This window comes from Channa argus, chromosome 13 (genome assembly GCF_033026475.1).
Source record: "Channa argus isolate prfri chromosome 13, Channa argus male v1.0, whole genome shotgun sequence".
Taxonomy (NCBI): Eukaryota; Metazoa; Chordata; class Actinopteri; order Anabantiformes; family Channidae; genus Channa; species Channa argus.
In genome coordinates this window covers 23029414-23052545 of record NC_090209.1, presented here as the reverse complement: position 1 = coordinate 23052545, position 23132 = coordinate 23029414, and the positions used below count along the sequence as shown (strand labels likewise).

Below are 23132 nucleotides of genomic sequence, written 5' to 3'. Positions count from 1 at the left end.
TGGCTGCTCTGGCTGTAAGAAAACCTCCATGGAACACCCTCCCCTCCCTTTTTCAAACAACCCATGGTTTGGCTGCAGATTCCTGTTAAGCTATTGCTGCTGCGGACATTCTTCTCCACCGTTGTCCTGAATGCCAAACCTACATTTCCGCTCACTGAAATCATTTCCTGGAAATGAGCTACAGAGCACACTTTTTTACTTTACCATGGGGAGGCGCAAGCCAGAGACCAAGATCTTATGCACAAACAACAACAGCTGAGCAGTGCATGGCCAGTGAGTCACTACTACTGATGTTGACTACACTTTAAAGTGTCAGTTCTTTACCTTGTGAGGCTAATGCTCCATCTTTAAAGCACATCATTTAATCTGACAACTTGAAAGTGAAACAAGTAACTCAGATGTCGGATTCTTAGTTGGAGGTGGACTGGACAAGTGTGACAGGTCTTGAGAGGGGGTGGGGGATGGGAGGGTATGGAGTTGGCCGTTACCTGTTCTAAAACCTGAACATAACCCTGCACTCTGAGTTGACTAATCCAGAGGTAAAAAAGTTCCTGACCCTGATATAACCCTGTGTATCATCACTTAAAAAAGCCATCATTGACCTGGCAAACATGAGTAAGTAACAGTAACAGTAACATTAAAAATGACCTATGACAATTTAATCAAATACACAGTGGGTGCAAAGAAAATCAATAACCAATTTATTCAGCAATATCCACAATGTATCATTTACCAAACTTGATTCTATCTAGAGGATGATAACTGGTGAAAAATAACACACAAATTTTAGACAAGACACATTTTACTGACAGTCACTAGTCAAAACAAAAAAACAAAATCTCAATTTACCGTAATATTGTAAATCCAGGTTCTTTTTCAATCAAATATGCCAAATATTTCCCAATTACAAAAGTAAATATTTGTTGTTTTTGTTTTTCATAAAAACAACAAACCAGAATTTATACCATTTTTACTGAATTCATTAACATAATTAATTGAATAACATGAGACTTAAATCTGTCAATATCAATGTATTGTAGATATAATTAAAGACACAATCAAATATGTAAAGATCAGCAAATAATTAGAAATTGTGCAGTGCACAAATGCTAAACTAGGTTGGAGCTCATTTTGAAAAAAAAGGGGACTCATGATTATTTAATATGCAGCACACAACCAGAGAACTGTCATTTTCAGCTACATTTAGTTTAATTTTAAAAGCCTTTTCATCTGCACATGGCTCACTTGTTATGATCAAAGCTCAGAAACCTTTATACAATTTCCAGTATGATGATATGACTATGATAGGAATGTTCCATTAGCACCAACCAATGACCCCATTAACATTATGAGATCATTACTCATTGATCGTTGTGGTTGTATGTAAAAATAATGTCTTACTTAAAGATTTCTACAGTAATTGCAATATAAATTTGCATATGATGGAAATATTCAGTTGACCTGACAGTTGCCTTAATATAGTCAAAATATAGGAGGTTGTATATATTTTATTCTGAGCTGAGTGTGTAATATCTGAAAGTGATGGGAGAGATTGCTGTTCAAAGAAATGCCTGATTACACAGAAATGGCTGATTACACATAAAAGTGATAACAGAGAATTATCTAATATCCAGGCAAGATTTTTAAACTCCCACTGCAAATCGCTGCCCTTTGATGAACTTTGATAGAGTGGATCAATAAGAAAATTAAGCGGTGGGTCTGACATTTCCTTAAGGTCTTAATGCAGAGCTGTGAGGGAGGAGACCCTCAAAAGTCAGAGTTTGAGGCTGGGTGGACATTTTAAGGGGAACAGCATGAAGTAAAAGGGAAAAGCCAAACAGCTTGGGAGACAGAGTACTGAGTCATTCTAAAGGTCTGAGGTCATTGTGATTTCATTTAATGAAAACAGAAGTTTGGAGTTTAGTTTTCTTCACAGCCTCATTTCCCTTGTCACTATGTTGCATCATCACCCAAGGGCCATTGAAGTTCAGACAATGAGTCTTACTGGTTCTGGAATTCTCAGGAAACACGTATACAATGAACCTACACATTCACATCGGATACCCCCCCCCCATTCCCCCTTTGTTTCCCTTTTCCCCTCCCCCTACCCTGTGCTGTCACTCTGCTGCGACACGCCATCAAGAAAAGTCAGGGAGCAGAATTTTCTGTCACTAAACAGTTCAAATCTGTGTGCAAGGCTTCCAAAATGAGTCAGAGGTGCTGCTGCATGTACGTGCAGATTTTCAGCAACCGGGTTCCTGAAGGGCATGTAAACACTGTTACCTAATTAGCAGAGAAAGCTCATTTCTCATACAGCCCTGGTTACTCAAGTGAAGGGAAACGCAGTCACAGACATACGTGTTGTGGGCAGGGCTGTTGTATTGGACGGCACTCAACTGCACAGGTGCCGTGACTGTATGGGTTCTAAGGAAACAAATCTTGGCTTTGCATCCAATATTTCTGAGAAGTGTGTGTGTGTATCTTGGTATTGATCCTATTAAGAAGTCGTCATTGTGCGTCATAACCTGAGGTACCTGATTTCCTCTGTGCCACAGAGCTCTATTGTTGTACAAACCTATTAAACAGACCTCAGTGAGCTAAATTGTTGCATTGTTCTCTTTATGTTGACTATGAGCACAGTAATTTGTTTGAGTCTATCCAAAATTAAAGCCCCAACATGCAACAGTTTTACATTAATATAACAGCTTTCTGTTCATTTTGATGGTACACTGACTTGTGATGAGGCAAATGGCACTAACTACTAGAACCCTGCTTCTTTAGTTAGAGCTGTATGTAAATCTGAAGTCCCATCCTGGAAATCCCTTGCAAGGACTGCATACTGCTTTATGGCATCATATAGCTCTTATTCTTATGATACATCCATGGATTTTCTTAGCACGACATGAGAGGAAGCAAGGATGGGAAAAAGAGAGAGCGATCAAGTAAGAGACCGCATGAGAGCAAATATTGGATCCGCTTTTACTGTGAAGAGAACTATGGGATGTAAGGATGCAAGCCAGGGTGGATGGGTGAGTCTGCAGAGCTGGAGCTCTTGTTGCTGGACCAGCAACATAATAAGTAATAACTTATTGGCTGGCTCTCTGCTTTTACCTTTTGATCATTTACACATGTCGACAGTGTTCTGCCAATGATTGAGCTGCGTTAAAGTAAAGCAGGTGAAATTAGCCACAAGGGATTGATAAATGGTACTAGAGTAAATAATGACCACACTAACAGGACATTGGAAGTGGTATAACATTACTCGTGTAATCGTTCCTGTATAGCTCAAAACTGAAGTTTCACTATTTGTGTTGGTATTGGCAAGTTCTGTAACGTTATTTTAGTTGGACAGCTGTTCTGTTTCTGTTTGTGCAACGTTTAGCTGGCGCACGGAAACTTTCGCAACATGTACAGTTAAATTAAGACATAACTTTGTTGTAGGCCAGTTTTAATTGTGGTCGACGAGCACAACAATGACATGGTTAGATAAACCCGTGCTTACATCATAGGGTCTCCTTCTCACTGGGTTAATCTTCAATATGACAAAAAAAACAATGATTTATAAAATGTGTCACTCGGCATCATTCTTTGGCTTCTGGTGATTTCTTTGCCAGTTCAGTTCAGCTTTAGCTTGTAAACAAATACATGAGGAGGGCTCAAACTGTGACTGGTATCTAAGGCAGATGAGTAAAATTGACTTCCAATCCGTACCAGTGCCAGTAGGGGGTGACAAATTGCAACAAAGTACCCAATGCTTCGTTTTTTTAAGAGCTATAACATTTTTCCAGTTGGAATTACTGCACATGTACATTAATCCGCAGCTGACAAAGGGCCAACATAAACACATTCTCCTTCTCTGAGTAACATCTGCTAAAAACTACAATGCCCAAAAGGTTCAGGAAAAAACGGCACCATTTATAGATTTGTTAGATGTTTTTGAAGAATTCAGGAGATGGGTCTCGAACAGGGTGGGGAAGTCTGAATGTACCATAAGACTGACAATGCTGACAGTATTAAACGTAAACAACAATGGAAGCCAGATCTTTTAAAGGGATCTACAGAGAGCAAGCCAAGCTCTTTTACCAAGAATACAAAATGATGAAAAACAGCCAACATAGAAATAGGCCAAGAAATGACTTGATGCCAAAATTCCACTGATAAAAATTCTTCTGATAATCATCGAGTATCCGCTTAATAATACGTTTGCATTCCATCGCCTAAAAAGGTATGTCCTGTTTAGAGCCGTAGGGCAGCTTTCATAGCAACATAGAAGCAGGGTTGAAAGCTTTACATGAAGGCAGGTTGCCTTTAAATACAAGGTTCACATAAGGAGGGGAATGAACTCACTGGAACAGTGAGCCCACTCTCTACCAAGGTCTTGTTAGTGACTGTGAGGAATCAAGGATACTGAGACTTGAGGAAGCTGCCAAAGAAGGGTAAATACGCATTTGCCAAATCAGCCGCACCTTGACTTCCAACAGGGCCTCAAAGCAACAATAACATTTTCACAAAAATGCTGGCCTTCTTTCTCACCATGAACCATTAACTATTGATGTACCTTATGACACAGATTCCTACATGGGAGGAGGCATCAAAGTGAAACAAACCAGAGCACAGAGTGTTCTTGACAAAGGGCTTGGTTGAAAAAATGCGCTGGGGCAAAGATGCTTTTAAGCTGCCCAATGATTGAGCTGCGTTAAAGTAAAGCAGGTGAAATTAGCCACAAGGGATTGATAAATGGTACTAGAGTAAATAATGATGTAGCATAATTACATAGTAGTGAGCATCGTGTCATCTCTTTAGTGTTTTACTGCATCTGATAGTTTCTGAATAGAGGGCAGTCTGCCTACAGTTTGCCCATCCCTTCCTATGAAACAAGGCAGAACAAAGTAAGGAATGTGGGTGTAGGGAACAAGCCCCTTGACCCAGTGATGACTTACACCTGTGTAGTGGACATGTCAAGGCATGTCCCTGGACAGAAAATATATCACCAATAATAACGAAGTGCTGAGGGATGCAACAGAAAGTGTATTAAAGTGTTGTAAATGATCTTATCATTACGTGATTTTTGGGTATATACAGTATTTCACAACCATTTATATACACAATTTTCAACAAGACAATACTGGAGATAAATATTGTAAATTAAACATGACAAAGGGCTTAGTTGAAAAAATGCGCTGGGCAAAGATGCTTTTAAGCTGCCCAATGACTGAGCTGCGTTAAAGTAAAACAGGTGAAATTAGCCACAAGGGATTGATAAATGGTACTAGAGTAAATAATGATGTAGCATAATTACATAGTAGTGAGCATCGTGTCATCTGCGTTAGTGTTTTACTGCATCTGATAAAGAGTGTCTGAATAGAGGGCAGTAGAATGTCTGCCTACAGTTTGCCCATCCCTTCCTATGAAACAAGGCAGAACAAAGTAAGGAATGTGGGTGTAGGGAACAAGCCCCTTGACCCAGTGATGACTTACACCTGTGTAGTGGAAATGTCATGTTCCTGGACAGAAAATATATCACCAATAATAACCAAGTGCTGAGGGATGCAACAGAAAGTGTATTAAAGTGTTGTAAATGATCTTATCATTACATGATTTTTGGGTATATACAGTATTTCACAACCATTTATATACACAATTTTCAACAAGACAATACCTGGAGATAAATATTGTAAATTAAACTTAGTCCCATAAAGTTTACTCTACCACATTTACTTCATGTAAAACCGAACCTCATTGATGTGCTACAAAATATGATAACATGAATGACTCCATGTTCTCTGCTTCTACTTCTTAACCTAAGAAAAATCAGGAAGCCAGAAAATATACAAGCCCAGAGGCTCCTGTATTATTTCTTTACCAGCATTATCAGTCAGCTTACTATGCACATATCCAGACAGCACTGTTGGTTTGATATGCTCAATCTCCACTAGTCCCGCCTGGCAGGTAAACCCCATCTTTATCTGCTCTCTCCCTTTTGCTTTTCCTTTCACACGGTCACGCCTTTATTTCTTTATATCTGCTCTGGTCCCAGAGGAAATCAGGTGCTAGGCAGCGGCCTGCAGAGCGCTCTCAGGCCTCGTCTTTGTCTGTCTTTGTATGCTTTTCTCTGTCTTTAACTTTCTCCGTCTTTCTTCGTTAGCATGGGGCGAGGCAAAAACATGAGAAAAGGATTAGCTCATAAAAACAAACTGTCGGATATGACAGAGAGAAAGTGAGAGAAACAGTGAAGGGGCACGGGAAGAAGACACTGCAGTTGGTTGCCACAGTTACGAAAAGCAGTTGATTAGTGTGTGTAATGTGAGAGAGTGTGTCTGGGAATATAGGTCCTACTCTGTGGCTGACAAATGGTCCAATACTACATGTGGAGAAAGGTGCGTTTTAACGATCATTAGGAGTAACTTCCTATTCATCAGCTCTGACTCGTCAGTTGCTTATACATTGCAACATAACAAGCTGAAATAGTCAAATTCCTCAATGGCGAAACCTCGTGACCCCAACACACATACTATACCGTATGTATTCATAATGCCCAATATAAATCTTCCTTTTTGGTAAAAGGGAGCTGAAAATTGATGGAAATTCAATAGCCTGGGGGCATTTGACATTTGAAAAAGTCTGTTAATATTAGCAATCATGTGCCACCATTATGTCAGGCTGTGTGAGCAAATAAAGAAAAATCTGCTCGTCTCCTAAACCATTTCCAAAAAAATAAAATAAAATAAAAATAAAATAAAATCTGAAATGACACAAATTTACAGTAAAATGAAAATCCCTGGTCAAAATGTTTGTTCCAACATGCAGAGTGCCTTGTGTTAAGGTAATCCACATACATTTTCATTAAATCTCAAACATCATATTAGGTGAAATGATTATAGACTTTTGACTACAAGTCCTGCTAGACCTTTTCCCATTTGATATTATATTCCCTAGAAGAGTGCAAATAATCATAATGCATATTCAAAGTATTTATTTGATTAAGTTTGTTATGAATTTTAAAGTTCAGCTATGAGTACAATTCCCAATACAACTGGTTAACAGGTTTCTTTTAAAAGGTGAAAGTCATTTTTTGTCTGTATACCACATCCGATATAGACAGATCTCTTTCAGCAGACAGGGAAAGCTTCTAGCAACCCACAGAGCACATGATGTCCAGGCTACACGTGGTTTGTGCAAACTGGTTGGAGGACTTTGAAAGAGATGGTGGCTGTGATGTAACAGTGCTGACGCTAGTAAGGACGCTAAAAGTGCTAATGCACAGTCAGCGAAGAGTCTGGATACTGACTGGAAAGTTCTGTACTCCGATAGAAAGCTGACACACACACACACACACACACACACACACACGCACACATACCCACGCACACACACCCACGGGCCTCTTTCAGTAGGTGTGTGTGTGTGAATAGCAAAGTGAGGACCAGTTTGAGAAGATTAAGGGCCAGTTCTAGTCAATGAATGGTCATAAAAATGTTAAGAGAGAACTTTTATTGTCCATTTCCTTCTAGACTAAAACTCAGGCAGAGTTTCCAACTAGCAGTGTCTGACCAACCTTTTATTGACTTCCGCTGACCAAACAAAGTTTATTTCCTCATCTTTGAGAGGCCTGTCTTGAACTGAAAACAGAATTTGAGGGAAGTGCGTGAGCTTCTGTTACAAACATTCCAAAGAAAAAAAAAAAAAAACTAAGGAAATTTATAATCAAAATCGATCTGAAACAAAGTGAAAAGGAAAAAGGATATGAACAGATGGGTTGTCAGATAAAAGAAAACAGGATCTTCGTGTGAGAGCCCACAAGCCACTGACCCATAGCCTGATAGTTGCCAAGTCATAAAAGTAGGAACTAACTCATTTAAAGCCGTCACTGGTCTTGGCTGGAGCTGAGCAACACTTCCTGTGCTTTGCAACACATGGAATATTGTACGCGCAAAATAAAGAGTCACATATCACATCATGTGTTTTTATTTATTGAGTAACTTCAGTGATGAAACACTGTTTACAGAGTAGCACACAGAGGTGAAATCATATTTTGGCCCTTAAACCAAGAGTTGACACAAGCAGGGAGTGTGTATGAACTCTCTAGTAGATTGAATGAAGGTGATTAGAGTGCTGTGACCTCTGCCTTACATTGTGACAGTCCACATGCAGATCACAGGATCACAGTCAATGACTCAGCTGGATTCAGAAAACAGCTGATTAACATCCAAGAATAAGTTAAAACAGCAAGATAACACAAACTTTAACGCCACGCTGAATGAAATCTTGCGTTTGAATTGCAAATTCTAATCGCATAATTGAAATCCTAACGCTAATGACCTTTCGAGTGAATAAACTGTTGTAATATACAGTCTGCTTTATTTACATAACTATTCGCACCATTTCCTCTGGCATTTCAAATTGAACTTAGGTGGATCCCCAATTGGTTTTGGTTGCTCTTGATATCTATAGAACTTCATGGGAGATCATCTGCAGCAAAATCTAGTCTGCAGTGTTTGAAAACCTACAAAACAACAGGAATTCTAAATATACAGCGAGTTGTATCTGGGAATTGAATGTTGCAGGAGCAAAATCAATTACTGTCATGAGGATCTCAGAACTCTGCTTCAAGCTAGACATTCGCTTCAACAAGGTGGCAACCAAGAAGCAAATTACATTTTTAAATAGATATAATCCCTAATTTTCAATGTTATTGAGAATATTGGACATTCAGAATTTAGTTATTTGTAGAGTCCGCTACATTAGCTGGACAGCTAAAGTTTGGTTCAACATAAATTCTTTCAATAATCAAAGTTGCAATGCATCTTAACTTTGTAACCTTCATCCTTATCAAAACTGTGACTGCTGTGTTTATTCTCATGGCTTAGTAGTTGTATGATGTCAGTTTTTATATTTACAGCAAAAAAAAAAAAAAAAAAAAAAAAAAAAAAAACAGAAAAAAACACGTGGCTGGTTAGAAAAAAAAAGCAACAATGTGAGGTCCTGTTGCTCTTATCAATGTCCCCATCTCCAATGTTCCATATCTCTTCCTGCTCCTCCTCAAGGCCTTCCAACCCTCTTTCATTCTTATCCCATTTTGAGGAGCAAGGGAGTCAGGCAAATGCCAAAGATCCCACGTGACCATGAAAGGAATGAGTTACTGTCGGAGCTAAGCGGATAAACTGACAGCCCACCCAGATCTTAAACTCAGTAATTATACTGTACGGTACCTGATTGCCCTTTGAATATGAGGAGAACCCGCACTTAATGGGATCTACAAGAGAACATGCTGGATAATACTTGGATGGACAAAATTCAGGCAATACACAACAAAAATGTAAATCAGTGTGAATCCAAAAAGACAGACTGCCCAAGCTAGCATTGAGGGAAGACCAAATGCACACACTGCAAGTGGAAAACATGACAAATACCTATTACACTTGCTGATCCCTGAAGAAGAGTGTATCCATTCGAATCGTGATGTTTAAAATGTGCATGTCTCGTATGGGGAAATTGTTCTTCCATTGGTTACGTAGCTGTTTTACATTTAAGTGTTCTATTTAATAAATTGGGTTCCTTTTATGCTGCATGCGGGTCCCGTCTACTTATTCCTAACATACTTATGCACACAAAAACCAAACTGTCACAGCTTTGAAACACGTTTTAGTTTAAATTGGAAGAGTATAAAATATAGAGAGCTGTGGTCTTATGCAGAACCCTAATGCATTCGGGGTTTTTTTATATTCTGTGGCATCATATGTGTATGTGGGTGTTCAGATTCAGTATAAACTGTTTAGACAGAACGCAGCACTTTTAGAAAAAAGAACACAACTGTAACCTGCATGGTCTTTAAGCTATTACACATTCTAGTTAACATCACACACTTGGCTTGATCGTTGGCAGTTGAAGCATTAGACCAACGCTGGTATTGGGGTGGGAGTGTAAGGCCACAAAGCTGGTGTGAAGTGTAATCGATCATTCACAAATTAAAAACAAAAGAAATGAGGGCAAAAATGAGGAAATGTAATCATTAAATCTCACTTCAGTAATAACACTTGCTGGTGTTTGTGCCAATATCAATGTCTATGTACTCGTGTGTTTGTCTCCTTTTGGAGCAGGCTCTAAGTGAGTGTGTGTGTTTGATGAGCTGGTGGTGAGGCCATGAATTAAAGAGGAGATTAATGAGTCAGGACAAGGAGGCTCAGACTCCAATCTGTTCCCTGTCCCACACTGGGGCAGTTTCTCCCCACAAAACCCCATTGTGTCCACACACACACACACACACACACACACACACACACACACACACACACACACACGAAGAAGGCCAAGGATTCAGGCCTATGTCTGCAAGAAAGAGCACGTGTTTAGGAAAGTGTAAGAACAGAGAATCTAGAGGTGCAGCTAAAGCAAAGGTGACAGTAATGCTCTCTGATAGGATGTCTTCAGCAGTATAACCCTCCACCCTGAAGGCCATCACCCCACTGAGACCCCTCACCATGACTCCTAGACCTGCCATGTGTGTCTGGAACAGAGAGACAAATTGATGGAGGAAACAGAGAGACAAATTGATGGAGGAAACAGAGAGACAGGAACAGAACAAAAGTCACAAAGGCAAGCAGGGAGTGAGACAGAATAAGAAAAATTAAAAGGAAGCTAGAACAAAATAACAAGGGCGAAACAGACTGCAGGAAAACAAACTGACAAAAAATGTCTGGAAACTAAAAAAGGGAAAAACCCATGAGCAGAAAGGAGAAAGTGCAGTTTCCTTGAAATTAAACTTCCCATCACTTACCGTACATTTTGGGAAAGTCTGACATTAAAGAAGCAAATTCCCCAATATCCCTCCAGCAGCAGATGAATATCTTATAGGAGGTGCACAAGTTTGTTTCTGTTCCCTCTTTCTATTATCCCCCTCTCTCTTATTGCAGAGCCACTGAGGATCTCTCGTCTTTATTGTTTTACCCCCTTTGGCTATTCAAACAAGCATATGATGAATATAATGGTGATGGCCTTGATGCTCTTTATCATCATTTACTGCTTGTGCTATATGAGATTGGGTGCTACATTACCATGAAATACTCATCTACCCTCTCCACGCCTCCCCCAGCTCTCCCACTTTAATTCATGGCTTGAGACACATTAATCCCATGATATGCCTCATAATCTGATCACAGATATGAGCATAGTGAGAAAAGCAGAGAGAAGAGAAGAGACTTATAGAGAGAAGGATGGCGAGGGATGAAATTCAATCACAGAGCAAGGGGGAACCAGGCACATGATTTGCACTTGGTTGCATGAAGACAGAAAATCGAAAAAAATAAAGCATCTGTCACAGGAGAAAGTGTAGCGATGTGGGCCACAACAGAGAGGTAAAAAGTGAGGGGACAAGCAGACAGTGGGAGAGGGGAGAATAGGGAGGTAGATGATAGGAGGGTGGGGGAGACTTGCTCGTGACCTGATTTCACTACTAAGCCTCAGAAGTGGAGCAGCACATACACAACGGAAGGCAGCGTCTTTACTCTGCTCCACAAACACAAAGCTGTTCCATTCATGTAACCTGTAAGCTGCATATATCAAATGTACACAATCAGCAAACCAAAGCACACATGCACATACATGCCGTGTAACCCATTGACCTGCATTCTGCACCCTACTCGCTGAGTCACCAGCCTCATCTTTCTGTCTGACTTTCTCAGCATCTGCATGTGCATCACTACCCTCATCTTGATGGTGCACTACACAGGAAGTCTGATATGTAGCAGTGTGGCAAAGCCACTAATAGCTCCGTGCTTTGCTGAGTCCCAGCAGCACACACACAGGTCTATTACACAGCTGGATATCTGTCCTGTATACATAATTACTGTGTGGGTAGGAAACATACGGACGACTTGCTGCTGTGACACCATGGTGCATGTTTCTAAATGAAAGAGAGAGAGAGGACAGGACAGATTCAGACGCAGTCTACATGTAGTAAATGTAATTGATGTCTCGCTGCTCTGTGTGTTTTCCATGGTGTGTGTTATGCTCCAGGGCTACAGGTCTAACAGAAACCGTAAACATGCACACAGAGGGGAGTCTCAGCAACTGCTATATCAATTCACTAAGTGTAGGACTAGCCTCAGATTGCTTGTTTCCCAAGGTTAAATAACTGTTGATTTTAAAATACACAGATTACCTTTAAACATTTCATACATTAAATGCACATTTTCAGTCCAATCTCACCACATTGGAAATTTGGAAAATCATTGCATCACCCCTTTCCAATGTCCTTTGCTCCAGTTTGCATCAAAATAGAACAAACTAGAGCAGAAGTCAGAACAAATGATGATCCTGTGTCATCTAAGTCACTGTTCTTAAAAGAGTCTACGTACAGACAAGTAAGACACAGTCACACAAACACAACCAACACACACCTAAAAACATGTGACAGGACCCTGATGTTCTTGTCATGCAACGGGCGGCTACTGAATCATACAATCTGTTTGCTGCTATTGTCAAGCTGTGAGTTTGATAAACAGCACTGAGTACAAACACACGCGCACACACACACACACACACACACACCTCAAAGATCATAAAAAACTAATGCGTGAGCTTAAACACATGGATACAGAAACAATAGAGAACCATCCCTGGTTGAGGGGCTACATTCATATATTAAAAAAAGAAAAAAAAAGAAAAAAACAAAACATTTAAAAGATCAATCTGTATATAGCTGCACATCTCACTGAGGCATTTACTGAGGGCATTAGAACAAAAGTGCTCACCATTGATTCAATGCACTAGTGGTTTGCCGTAGCATTGTCTGCATGTGCAGATTTTTTTGAATGTCACAAGTTAAACAATGACAAAGTGGCTTTTGGCATCAGTTCTTCTTTTTTGGAACCAAAGGCTTTTTTTTCCAAAGCGACGACACACCTGTGGTCACAACTAGAAAGCCAGTAAATTCCTGTGCGTCTGTGTGTGTGTGTGTCTCCAAAGGTCCTTTGTTTGAGGTAGTCACATGACCAGTCTGAGTTGGTGTCGTCCTTCCCCTCTGCTACCATACAATAAAATGCTCACATTTATGAGAAAACGACTCCCATCAGCTGTGATTACATACAATCAACTGATGGAAACTTTGCTTGACAATGAGCAAAACACTGTCCTGAATAACAAACCCCACAAAGCTCCAAAAACATCTCTCCTAATTAGATGCACGTGATCCATTAGCGATAAAGGGGAGAGGTGGTGATAGACAGATAAGGAGGAAGTAAAAGAGGGATGAAGGAAGATGCAGGGATGGTGGCAGCTGCATACGTGGGGTGCGGGAAATGATGTCGGAAGGGATCGATAACACGTGACAATATGCGCATGTTTGTTTTTGATCAAGAAACTGACAAACGGACGGCAGGGAATAGCAGGATGCATTGTGGGACGGAGAGAAAGGGATGAAAAGAATGAAGAAAAGAGGAGGAAGAGCAGAGAAGGTTGTAATAAGAGCTCAAAAATGATGAATAGAGCAAGGGGGGGGGAGGAGGGAGGGAGGCACGGAGAGAAAAATAAGGGACAAAAATCGATTGGTGGCAAGGGGAGGTGTGCACGTAGAGGATATAGAAGGACACGAAAGAAAAGCAGCAGGAGAGATGTATAGAAGATGAAGGGGTAGAGAATAGAGAGGAGGGGAGAAGGAGGCGGGTTGGATAGGTCCCAAGGGTGAGATTTTCTGTTCTTCTCCGATAGGGCAGTCTGACAGACGACTCTGAGGATCTAACTGCCTATCCTATGTGCATGTTAATTACAGACATGGAAAGAGAGAGAGAGTAAATAAGTCTGCCAAGGAGAAGGGCACAAAGGAAGCTCAGGTGTTTTCCAAGTCAAAACAAGGAAATTTTGAACTTAGATCTTTAATTACAGCCTCAATATCTCGCCCACTTTACGAAAAGCTCATCATCACATGCAGAATATTGCTATGTAAAATTACATTTTGTTATTGTCGCAAACTTCCATGAAAAGGCCGAAGCAAAGAATTTGTTAGTCTGTTCCCTCGACTTTCCTGGCCTGACAGTATTTTTAATAGAAAGCCTGTATTTGCTGTATTTACCATTTTATCTCTAAGCATTGCATTAACAACCAGTTATCTTATTAAGGAAGCAGTGTGGCAGCACTAGTTTTTATCCAGTTATACTGCACAGGAAAACTAAATTTTACTTCCTAGAGCTGGGACAATTATTTGATTAATCAATGAGTTCATTGCTAAATATTAATTGGTAACTACTTTGAAATTGATGTTTTCAATTATCAGTTTATTTTTCATCAGTTATTTATCACACTTTGTGACAGTATAATAATATATTTGACGTTTCAGTTACTACCCAAATGAATAAACATAGCAGGACATTAATTACAAAGACGTTTTGGGGTTTTTTGTGTCAAAATATCTTGTTTATCACAGACTCTTCAACACTTACAAAGAGTTAAGTAATTAAGTACAACCTAATAGTTGTGTGAAAAACAAACATTATCATTAAATAAATTAATGTAAAAACAAGCTTTAATGAGAATTAATTCTACGGAAAAGCTATTGTTCTTTTTAATGATTCACAGACTACTTTGTCCACGTAAATACTCCATTACATAAATGCACACAATGGGACTTTGTTTTTTGTTTTTGTTTTTTTTTAATCCAGCTGCCAAAGTAAAAGAGAGGACAGTAAATATTGAAAAGTGAAAGGTGTTTTGCACAGCAGAACAAATTGTGCTTTCATAAAAACTGACAAAGCCCCAGTCTAAATGATCCCACCGGAATTATTTTGGTGCGTCCACTAACCAAGATGCTGAGATTTTGGATATTTGCTTGGGATGTGAGATCAGTATGCGCGGCCAGATTCTCCCTACACAGCCTTTGGTTTTAAAGTAGGTGCATGACTGAAGCCATATATTGTCAGATAATAAACCTCTTTGGCAGACAGCAGAGGTAGAGACAGTGCCATCGACCTAATAATGCTGTTTCCAACAGAGCAGGCGATGGCAGTGATTACTCAGTGGAGATTGAGCAGCCTTAGGGTGGGGGTACTGGGTTATTACCAATTATGGATGAATAATATCACGACCTGCTACTTGGGGAAACAATGTTTTTTTTGTTTTTGCCTTTTTCTATCTGACAGACTAATAAAGGCTAAACTCATTTAGAAGAACTACGCTGCCGCGGTTTGGGATGCTTGGCTGGAGAGACAGAGAGAGAGAGAGACACAGAGAGAGAGAGAGAGAGACACAGAGAGAGCGCGCGAGAGAGAGAGAGAGAGCGCGAGAGAGAGAGAGAGAGCGCGCGAGAGAGAGCGAGAGAGAGAGAGAGAGAGAGAGCGCGCGAGAGAGCGCGCGCGCGAGAGAGCATTAGGCCCAGTTGTTTTGCTTTGTGTTGTCCATGGTCTCTATAAGGTCAAGGAAAAGTTGTCTACAAGCAAAGTGTCCATGGGCAGCGAGAATCTGAGTATATCGCCTAGTTATCTAAAGGGTTTTTATTATATATCTAAATCGGCTTTTGGGAAAGACCCCTGGGCTGAAATTTTTTTTTTTTTAAATGTATATATATTTATATTATGACAAATATTTACCTCAGGATTTTCTTGAAAAGTGTGACTCAATCTTTTTGCATCATATTTTCTATTGTACCACCTTCAAATAAAATGCACATTTTCTCATTTGTACCCTCTGTAATTTCCCTCGCATATTTCCATACAGCAAATTTTAAATATAAATTTGTTAAGCAACAATTAAATTAAAAGACACAGAGTGATCACAGTGAGCAAAGGAGAGGGAAAGTGACCTTGTTGCTGCTAAGAGCAGACTAATATTTCATCAGCTAACACTAAGGGCACACCTGCCTCACAGCTATGCTCAGGTTCCCACATCTGCCAACGGCTCTGTGCTTCATCCCTGCGAGGAGGCGTCGAGGGAGGGAAGGAAGGAAGGAAGAAAGAAAGCGGGAAATAAAAGACAAAGAAAAACAACAGTGTCTCTTGTGGGTTTAAAGAGAGAGAGAGAGAGTCAGGTACATTTCAGAGAAAGTGTAGGCTGGTTTTTAAGAAAAGCAAACCACAGAAAGAGAATAAAACGACAAAGTGACGAAGAGGGGGAAAATTTATAGCGATGGGAAGCTGTGATAGGACTCCACCAGTAAACCACCTACAGTAGGGTTTATTCTATAGTCAGACATGGGACTACACCTGTGACAGGTTTATCATCTAGAATAGGGAACCATATCAAGCCAACACTCTCCCCTGAACTAGGCGACTAAATCAAAAAACTAAATAAAAGTGAATTATAATGATCTTAATATTAATAGTAAAGGAAGTAACATCATGTGTTCAAGAAAATATTATGTGTTGGCAGGAGAAGTGAAACTACATTAGACGATACAGTGATCCATTCATCTTTTCTGATGAAGTCATTGACTTGCAAGCTACGAAGCAGAAGCGGTTCAGCATGGTAACGGATCTGTTTGATTGTATAAACTGTCTTGTAACAAGTGTGTTAATGTGTTTTGTCTGGTGGAGGAAGAGTATGTCATTATGTCATATTATTTTGTTGCCATGAGATCAACCACCCATGACTGATGTGGTATTTTTACTGAGGCAGTGACAGTGATGATAAATATACTCATGAGTGGACAGTATAAAAAAAATATTTAGATTATATGATTAGATGAATTTTGTGAACATGTACAGTGCTGTCAGCCTTACATACTGTGATGATTAGTCAGAGCAGAGCTTTAAATGCTACCCGTAACCTACTATCAGGCTCCCAATGACATTTCTAACATACCAAAGGTGATGTTTAATCAATTGTAACAACATTGTGCACAGAGAACATCACTGCACATCTCTTTAAAAGTAAAAAGACAAACATAGGTATGAAGATTCAACAATAGGTTTTTCAGATATTTTACCCCTTAGTCAAACATTTCCGCCTGCTGGTGATGCTAGAGAAAACAACTGAGCATCACCAACAATACTGGGGTCCAGCAATGTTTGTACAAAATATTGTGTTGGCTAAAGGTTTGAGATATTTCAATTTAGATCAAAGCACAGCAAACCCATCCTGGGGATCCCCAGAGACCACTTTGGTGATATGTCACCAGAAATGGGATTGTGCATTAGCCAGGCAACTGGGGGCTGGTAAGGAGGATGCCACAATATACTTCCAACAAAAGGACCAACTAACATCAGTATGTTGCAGACCTTTACTCCCACTGCTCACATCCCCTCACCTGTTTCCATAATGTCATCATGCCCATCCCCCCTCTCTGCACTGTTATCACCAGGTTGCAGTCCAACATTGAAATAAATAAATAAATAAATCTGAGCCCTGCATTATGAGGAAAAAAAAAAAAAAAAAACAGCAACGCCATCATTTGCCCAGTTGGATTTTCTTCTTCGTATACCATTCGGCCAATGAGATGTCAGTTTCCATAGGATCGGCCATTAACCTGGTGTTACACAGTGCTGGAGCGAATATAAACAGCCCCTCCCCTTGCTCTTGCGCTCCTCCATACCACCAAAAGAGGAAAAGAAAGAGCTGACCTTAAGAGTTCACACGGACACACAAACACACCCTGGGACTGTATGCATCAAGACAGCCCAAAGTAGAGCTGACCCCAGGAAAACAAAGACAGGTTTCATCTGTATGCAGGCGTCTTTATGAACAACATAAGCGAAGAGAGTACAGGGCAGGGGAGGGAAAATAACAGACAGATAGAAGGAAAAAAAACACCACAGAGCCAATCAACTGACCAGAGTAAAACAAAGAGCTATCTGTAAAAAGCCCTGGACCTTATCCTGCCCTGTGATGAGAGAACTTCGATCCCCAGGCAGGCAAGCTGCAGAGAGATACAAAGCCCTGATGTAGCCCGTTAAGCTCCTACTTCGATTCAGCTCATTGAGCTCCATGCTGCTGATCAATTAGAGAACAGCTGAACCAGCTGCTGACCACACAAACATGCTGTTTTTGGGTTGGTCCCAGATGGTTTTTTTATGGTGTACGCTCCTTTTTCTACTCTGTTATATCAACTCTTCAGTCTCCTCGGCTAGTCTCAGAGCCTACGCCACCTATGTGCCATGTCACAATCTCATAGAGGCAGACACAACTGAAAAGGATGTATACTTTGTATTGTATAAGCCGCATTGCAACATGTGTGACAAAATAAAAACTAATCACCAGTGATACTGTATCACTGAAGGTCAGTCAAGACAGATAATGAAGCCTCGCTGTTCAGAAACACTGCTGAAAAACAAGCACATGATGCACACAAGACATTAAGATCACTTGAGCACAGCTGGTCCTAACATTTACTGTGATATGGAAGCACATTTGAAATGGTACATCCAAGCAAAACACTGTGATATTAAGAAATGCCAATCCATACACGTCTCCAGAAAAATCCTTATTTCACTTATTGTAAAACCCGTAATGCCTGAGGATTCTAGAATGAAGGGGGCTATACAAGCAAACAGCAAACTAAGCATTTATGTTTCTGTGTGTGATTGAGACTCACCCATCCTCCTTGACTTTGGATCCAGGGCTGAATGTGGTTGTCCAGGTAGACGGTCATCCACTCTATGATCCTGACTACAAGCTGACTCATCTCCTTCTCCACACACTCGACACACAGTGCCCCACCAAATGCAAAGAGCCCTATGATGCGGCCCCAGTTGACGCCGTCACGGAACACTTCATCCATGACGTTCTCAAAGCTTTGGTAGGCCGTGGCGGGTGTGATGTGGAGCTGGTGGTGCAGATCACTGAAGGCGCGGGCGTACCGCAGCTCAAACTCATTGGCTGAGTCCCGGAGGGCTTCCTTCACTGCATCAAGGTTCGTCGTTGATGGCAACTGTTGTTGCCTGAGCGGGGATGCTGGGGGGGTTCCGGGACTTCTTCCATTAAAAGTACCGTTGGTGTGCGTCGCTATCCGTTGTTCCTCACCCAACCCATCCTCTCCTCCAGTTCTGTTTAGAGGCTCACTGAGTCCCAAGTGGTTGAGCGGATAGTTTCTCTCGGACAGTTTATATGTTATGTAGTAAACCACCAGTTCTCTGTTTTGAGACATTCTTTAAATTAGATTTTTCTTTCCCTCCGGTCGGTCTCTGCTCCTCTCTTGGTCGAGCTTCGCTATGTTAGTGAACACAAACTGTGCCGAGCTTTCTTTCTGTTTCCTCTGTTTAGATCACCATGGTCAGCTGATGTCCAAAGGACACTTCGGGGTAAAAACCAAACCTACACAAGGCTGAAAAATCAGCTCAGGCCCTGTAGACAGATAACAATGAAAGGTTAGATTCTGGACAGTCTATATGCACATGCTGTGATTGTATGTGTGTGCGTGCACGGGTATGTGTGTGTTTGACTGCAGAATTTCAAATTAAATTCAGAGAGGTAGGGTCAAAGTGCATCTCTCTAATTGGGCTGTTGCATATGGAGCAGATGGGAATAATATTAATGAGACAATAGTGGAGAGAATATGTGTGTGTGTGAGAGAGAGAGAGAGAGAAAGGGGAGAGATTAGTCTGGCTTGAAGGTCCACATAGACAATCACCATCTCCTAATCAGTGATCTCTGACCCCCAGTCTGAGCTTTGGGTGCCCTGTTTGTCTCAAGTTCAGGTTGTCTCTGTTACTGTTACACACCGTAAGAGATCTGCATACTGTTACACAGAAGTACGCCCTTGAGTCACTATACAAAACAAAACTTTTCACCAACATTTGTGTAATCCTACAAGTTATTGCTTCATTATCTGTGCTGGAGATTGGTCTGAATGCATAAATACTTGTTACCTAACATAACACTTAGAAGACACTGAGTACCAGTGCCTCCTCACTCCCAATATTCAAAAAACTGCTGAAAACAGAACTCTTCCGCACCTTCCTATGCATTTAAATCTATTTTTTTTTTAAAAGAACTCCCTTTCTTCTACTTGCCTTTCATTAAATGTGAACACTTTTCTGATAGGACTGACAAAGTTTTCTCTTTAACTTTGATTTTTGCTGCCTTGTGCCTCACTTCTAAGTAGCTTTAGATAAAAGAGTGCTAAATGACTAAATGTAAATGTATATGTTGAAGTTCTCGTGGACTAATGCAACAAAATCTAAGTGATCTTAAAAGTCGGAAACTGAAGCAGTGGCTTTGATAATCATTTGGTTTAGCAATGGGAGAAACTAAAGTTGCAGAATAATCCTTGAGCACTCTACACTTCCATTTAGCTACAAAAGGGTAAATGACAGTTGACAAAATGTTTAATGTACTGTGTTAAATTTTATTTTGTTATACAGATTAATTTTAAAAAAGTGTTTAAAAATAAAAGCATAACTTATAACAATAATGTTTAGAATGTATAGATGTATTTAAATATTTAAAACAGCTCTGGTAACAAGAGGTATGGATTAGTTGAGTAGTTATTTGTATTCAATTTGTGTCCATTAATGGCTGCTAACATGATCACTATTCCGGTTTTAATCCTCTGATATAGTGATTAATGGTGCACTAGAGCTTTCTTAAGAATCGAAGAATCAACTAGAGATTACACTGATAATTAAAAATAAACTACGTAGAACAAATAAACTGCTTTGTTGGATTTAAAAAAAATAAATTTAAACCAGAAATAACCAGCACTTCCTAGTTACAGCCTCTCCTTTGTGGACATTTATTTGCCATTATTTGACTTTTATGATAACAAATAGAAAATCTTGGAGTTCTTGTCTGTTGTTTAGGTAAAACAAGGCATTTAATAACAACAGTCTGGCTTTAGAAAATTGTGTTAGGTTAAATGATCAACTGACAAACTGCTATGAAGCAATATGAAGCACACCTAGAAACCATTTCTCTTGAAAAATGAATTTTGACATCACCAAGCTTGTGTACAGTAAAAATGAACTTCACTAAATTGTGTTATCTGTATCCTGCAGGCCAGTGCATTGAGTTTAAGTGAAACTACATCCCTGAAACAAAAGGCAATATGAGAGCAGTTGAGGGACAAAGCCATTCCCTCATCCTCTGCTACCTGTCACCATCCCAAAACTGGTGTATGCAGACACAAAAAGATGTGGGAGGAACATGACCTCCTGTTGATCCCAAACGGCCTGCTGGTTATCATGTGAGAAGCTGACCTTTACTATAACAATACTGTCATTTAAAATGATAAGTGGTTGGACCTTAAAATTAATGTACCAGGCAGCTTGGAGGGAAGCTCCATGCAAATAGAGCTGGTAACATTACATAATACATAATTGCCGTCTTTAAAAGCACAACGGAGATGTGATACAGTCCCTAATGGTTTTTAGCCAAACAAACATATTGCTGCTGTTTCACCAAGGCCCAAATCATCGTACGAATATGAACCTGTTCAGCAAAATATTTCCGTCATAACTCGACGTCCAAGAATCAGAAACTGATACAGCATGTAAAGACCCACGGTGTTTACAATAGCCACATGGTCCCAATGCTCCCAACACGTGGCGCCCGTTTCACCAGCCCAGCACTGAAGTAAACACATCACAACTCCTACAATGAATCCCACCGAGTCGCAACGACGCGTAAAAAAAAGAAAAAAAGCGTAAAAAAAGGAGGAAAAAAGCAGGCTGGAGGATGTGTTCATGTTTGTTATGGTGAAATACTGTCTATAACTTCTAGCTGAACTAGGCGAGGTTAGCGATATACCGTGTGCTGCCTCTGTGGACTCCATGTGTTGGTTGTTCTGGCACATTACGCATTGGGTCCCATTCGGAATGTCTTCCCCAAGAGAAAGATATGAAGCACGAGCGTCTTACCAGTTGTACTGAGGGGGAGAAATAATCACGTGAAGTTTATCCGCGGGTCAATTCGCACTTTCCCCCCAATCTGTCAGTCTGTATGTCACTCTGTCGGTACGAAAGCTGTCAACATCTAAATGTAAGATTACCACTTTATGTATATTTGCTAGTGCCCTCCCACGTACCCCCCACTCTTTGCACGCCCAACCCTTATGATTACGTAACATGACGCCTTCGCTATCATATCTGGAGCCTTTACACAGGGCCCTAAAACTACATGTTTCACTGAAACTCCTCCTACCTACTCTTATAATTTCACACAAATTTATAGTGTTGTCTGTCTTACGCCCTTGCCCTGTGAGCAAAATGTCCGTAGAACTATTATAAAAGGAGATGCTAATAATAGTTTTTAAAAATATCTAAATATTGACAGTGTCTGCCAGAGCTGTAAATTTGTTCAGCACATTGACTAAAATGTAAATGACACGACTGGTGCACTTCCCTTCTTGATTTTCACACACAGCACTCACGGCAGTTCAAATCAAATCAATAACTTTAAAGACGTCTTTGTGGTACTACATACCAAACAAAACCCCACTTCTCAAACTGAATTTGGTCACGAGAATAAAGGGTGCTCCTGAAGGCAACACAACAGATCCCTTCCCCCGTCATAAACACGGCGAAGCCCTTTAATCACGTTGCAAATAACAAAATGCCACTCTGCAACACCACCCACTGCTTCAGCTGTAAATGTTTCTCCACACCAGCAAGCTGCATTACAAACTAATTCCAAAGCAAAGCATTCCTCACACACACACACACACACACACACACACAGCTTCGCCTGTAGTAACATTACTGTAGATGGGTACTGAAGATGGCTGTCACTGTCATTAAACCCACACAGTCTTGGTTTAGTCGCACAACAATAAACTGAAAAATGTGGAATTACTATGAAAAAATAATTGAGTGCGGTGTACAAGTATAACGTTACCTTGCATCAAACTAAATCGCATTTACCGGAGAAAGCTAGCAGGAAACAATCTATGGTAAAGCATTCATCCCAATCTGTCGACCTCCTTCCTCTAGCTGGTTCCAGAGGAAAATCCTCCCTTTTCTACCATATTTCCTCACACAATTCTCACTGTGCTAGGACAGTAAAGATGAAAAAATACATTCCCAGACGAACTATAAGATCTTACTTGTAAGGCGGTCTCCATTAAATCATGTTTGGTGGCTCAAAATCCAGACCCCGGCCGGAATAGGTCTATCCGTCATTGCTAGCCCGATTGGCTAAAAGCGCAGACGGAGGAGAACACCTAGCCCTGCTCAGCTACTGGCTAACGACAGATCCGCCCACAGCTTCGACGTTTC

The 23132-nt window shown here is 40.4% G+C and overlaps 1 protein-coding gene across 1 annotated transcript in view; it reads right to left on the bottom strand.

Moving 5' to 3' along the window:
- Positions 1-23107, bottom strand: part of bcl2l1 (BCL2 like 1) — a 28101-nt gene extending 4994 nt beyond the window's left edge. The window contains exons 1-2 of the mRNA XM_067528011.1: positions 22961-23107; positions 18515-19263 (exon numbers count right to left, since the gene is read on the bottom strand). Of these exons, the coding sequence (XP_067384112.1) occupies positions 18515-19066 (552 nt within the window). The 5' untranslated portion in view covers positions 19067-19263; positions 22961-23107. The remainder of the gene's footprint in view (positions 1-18514; positions 19264-22960) is intronic.
- Positions 23108-23132: the final 25 nt, after the last annotated feature.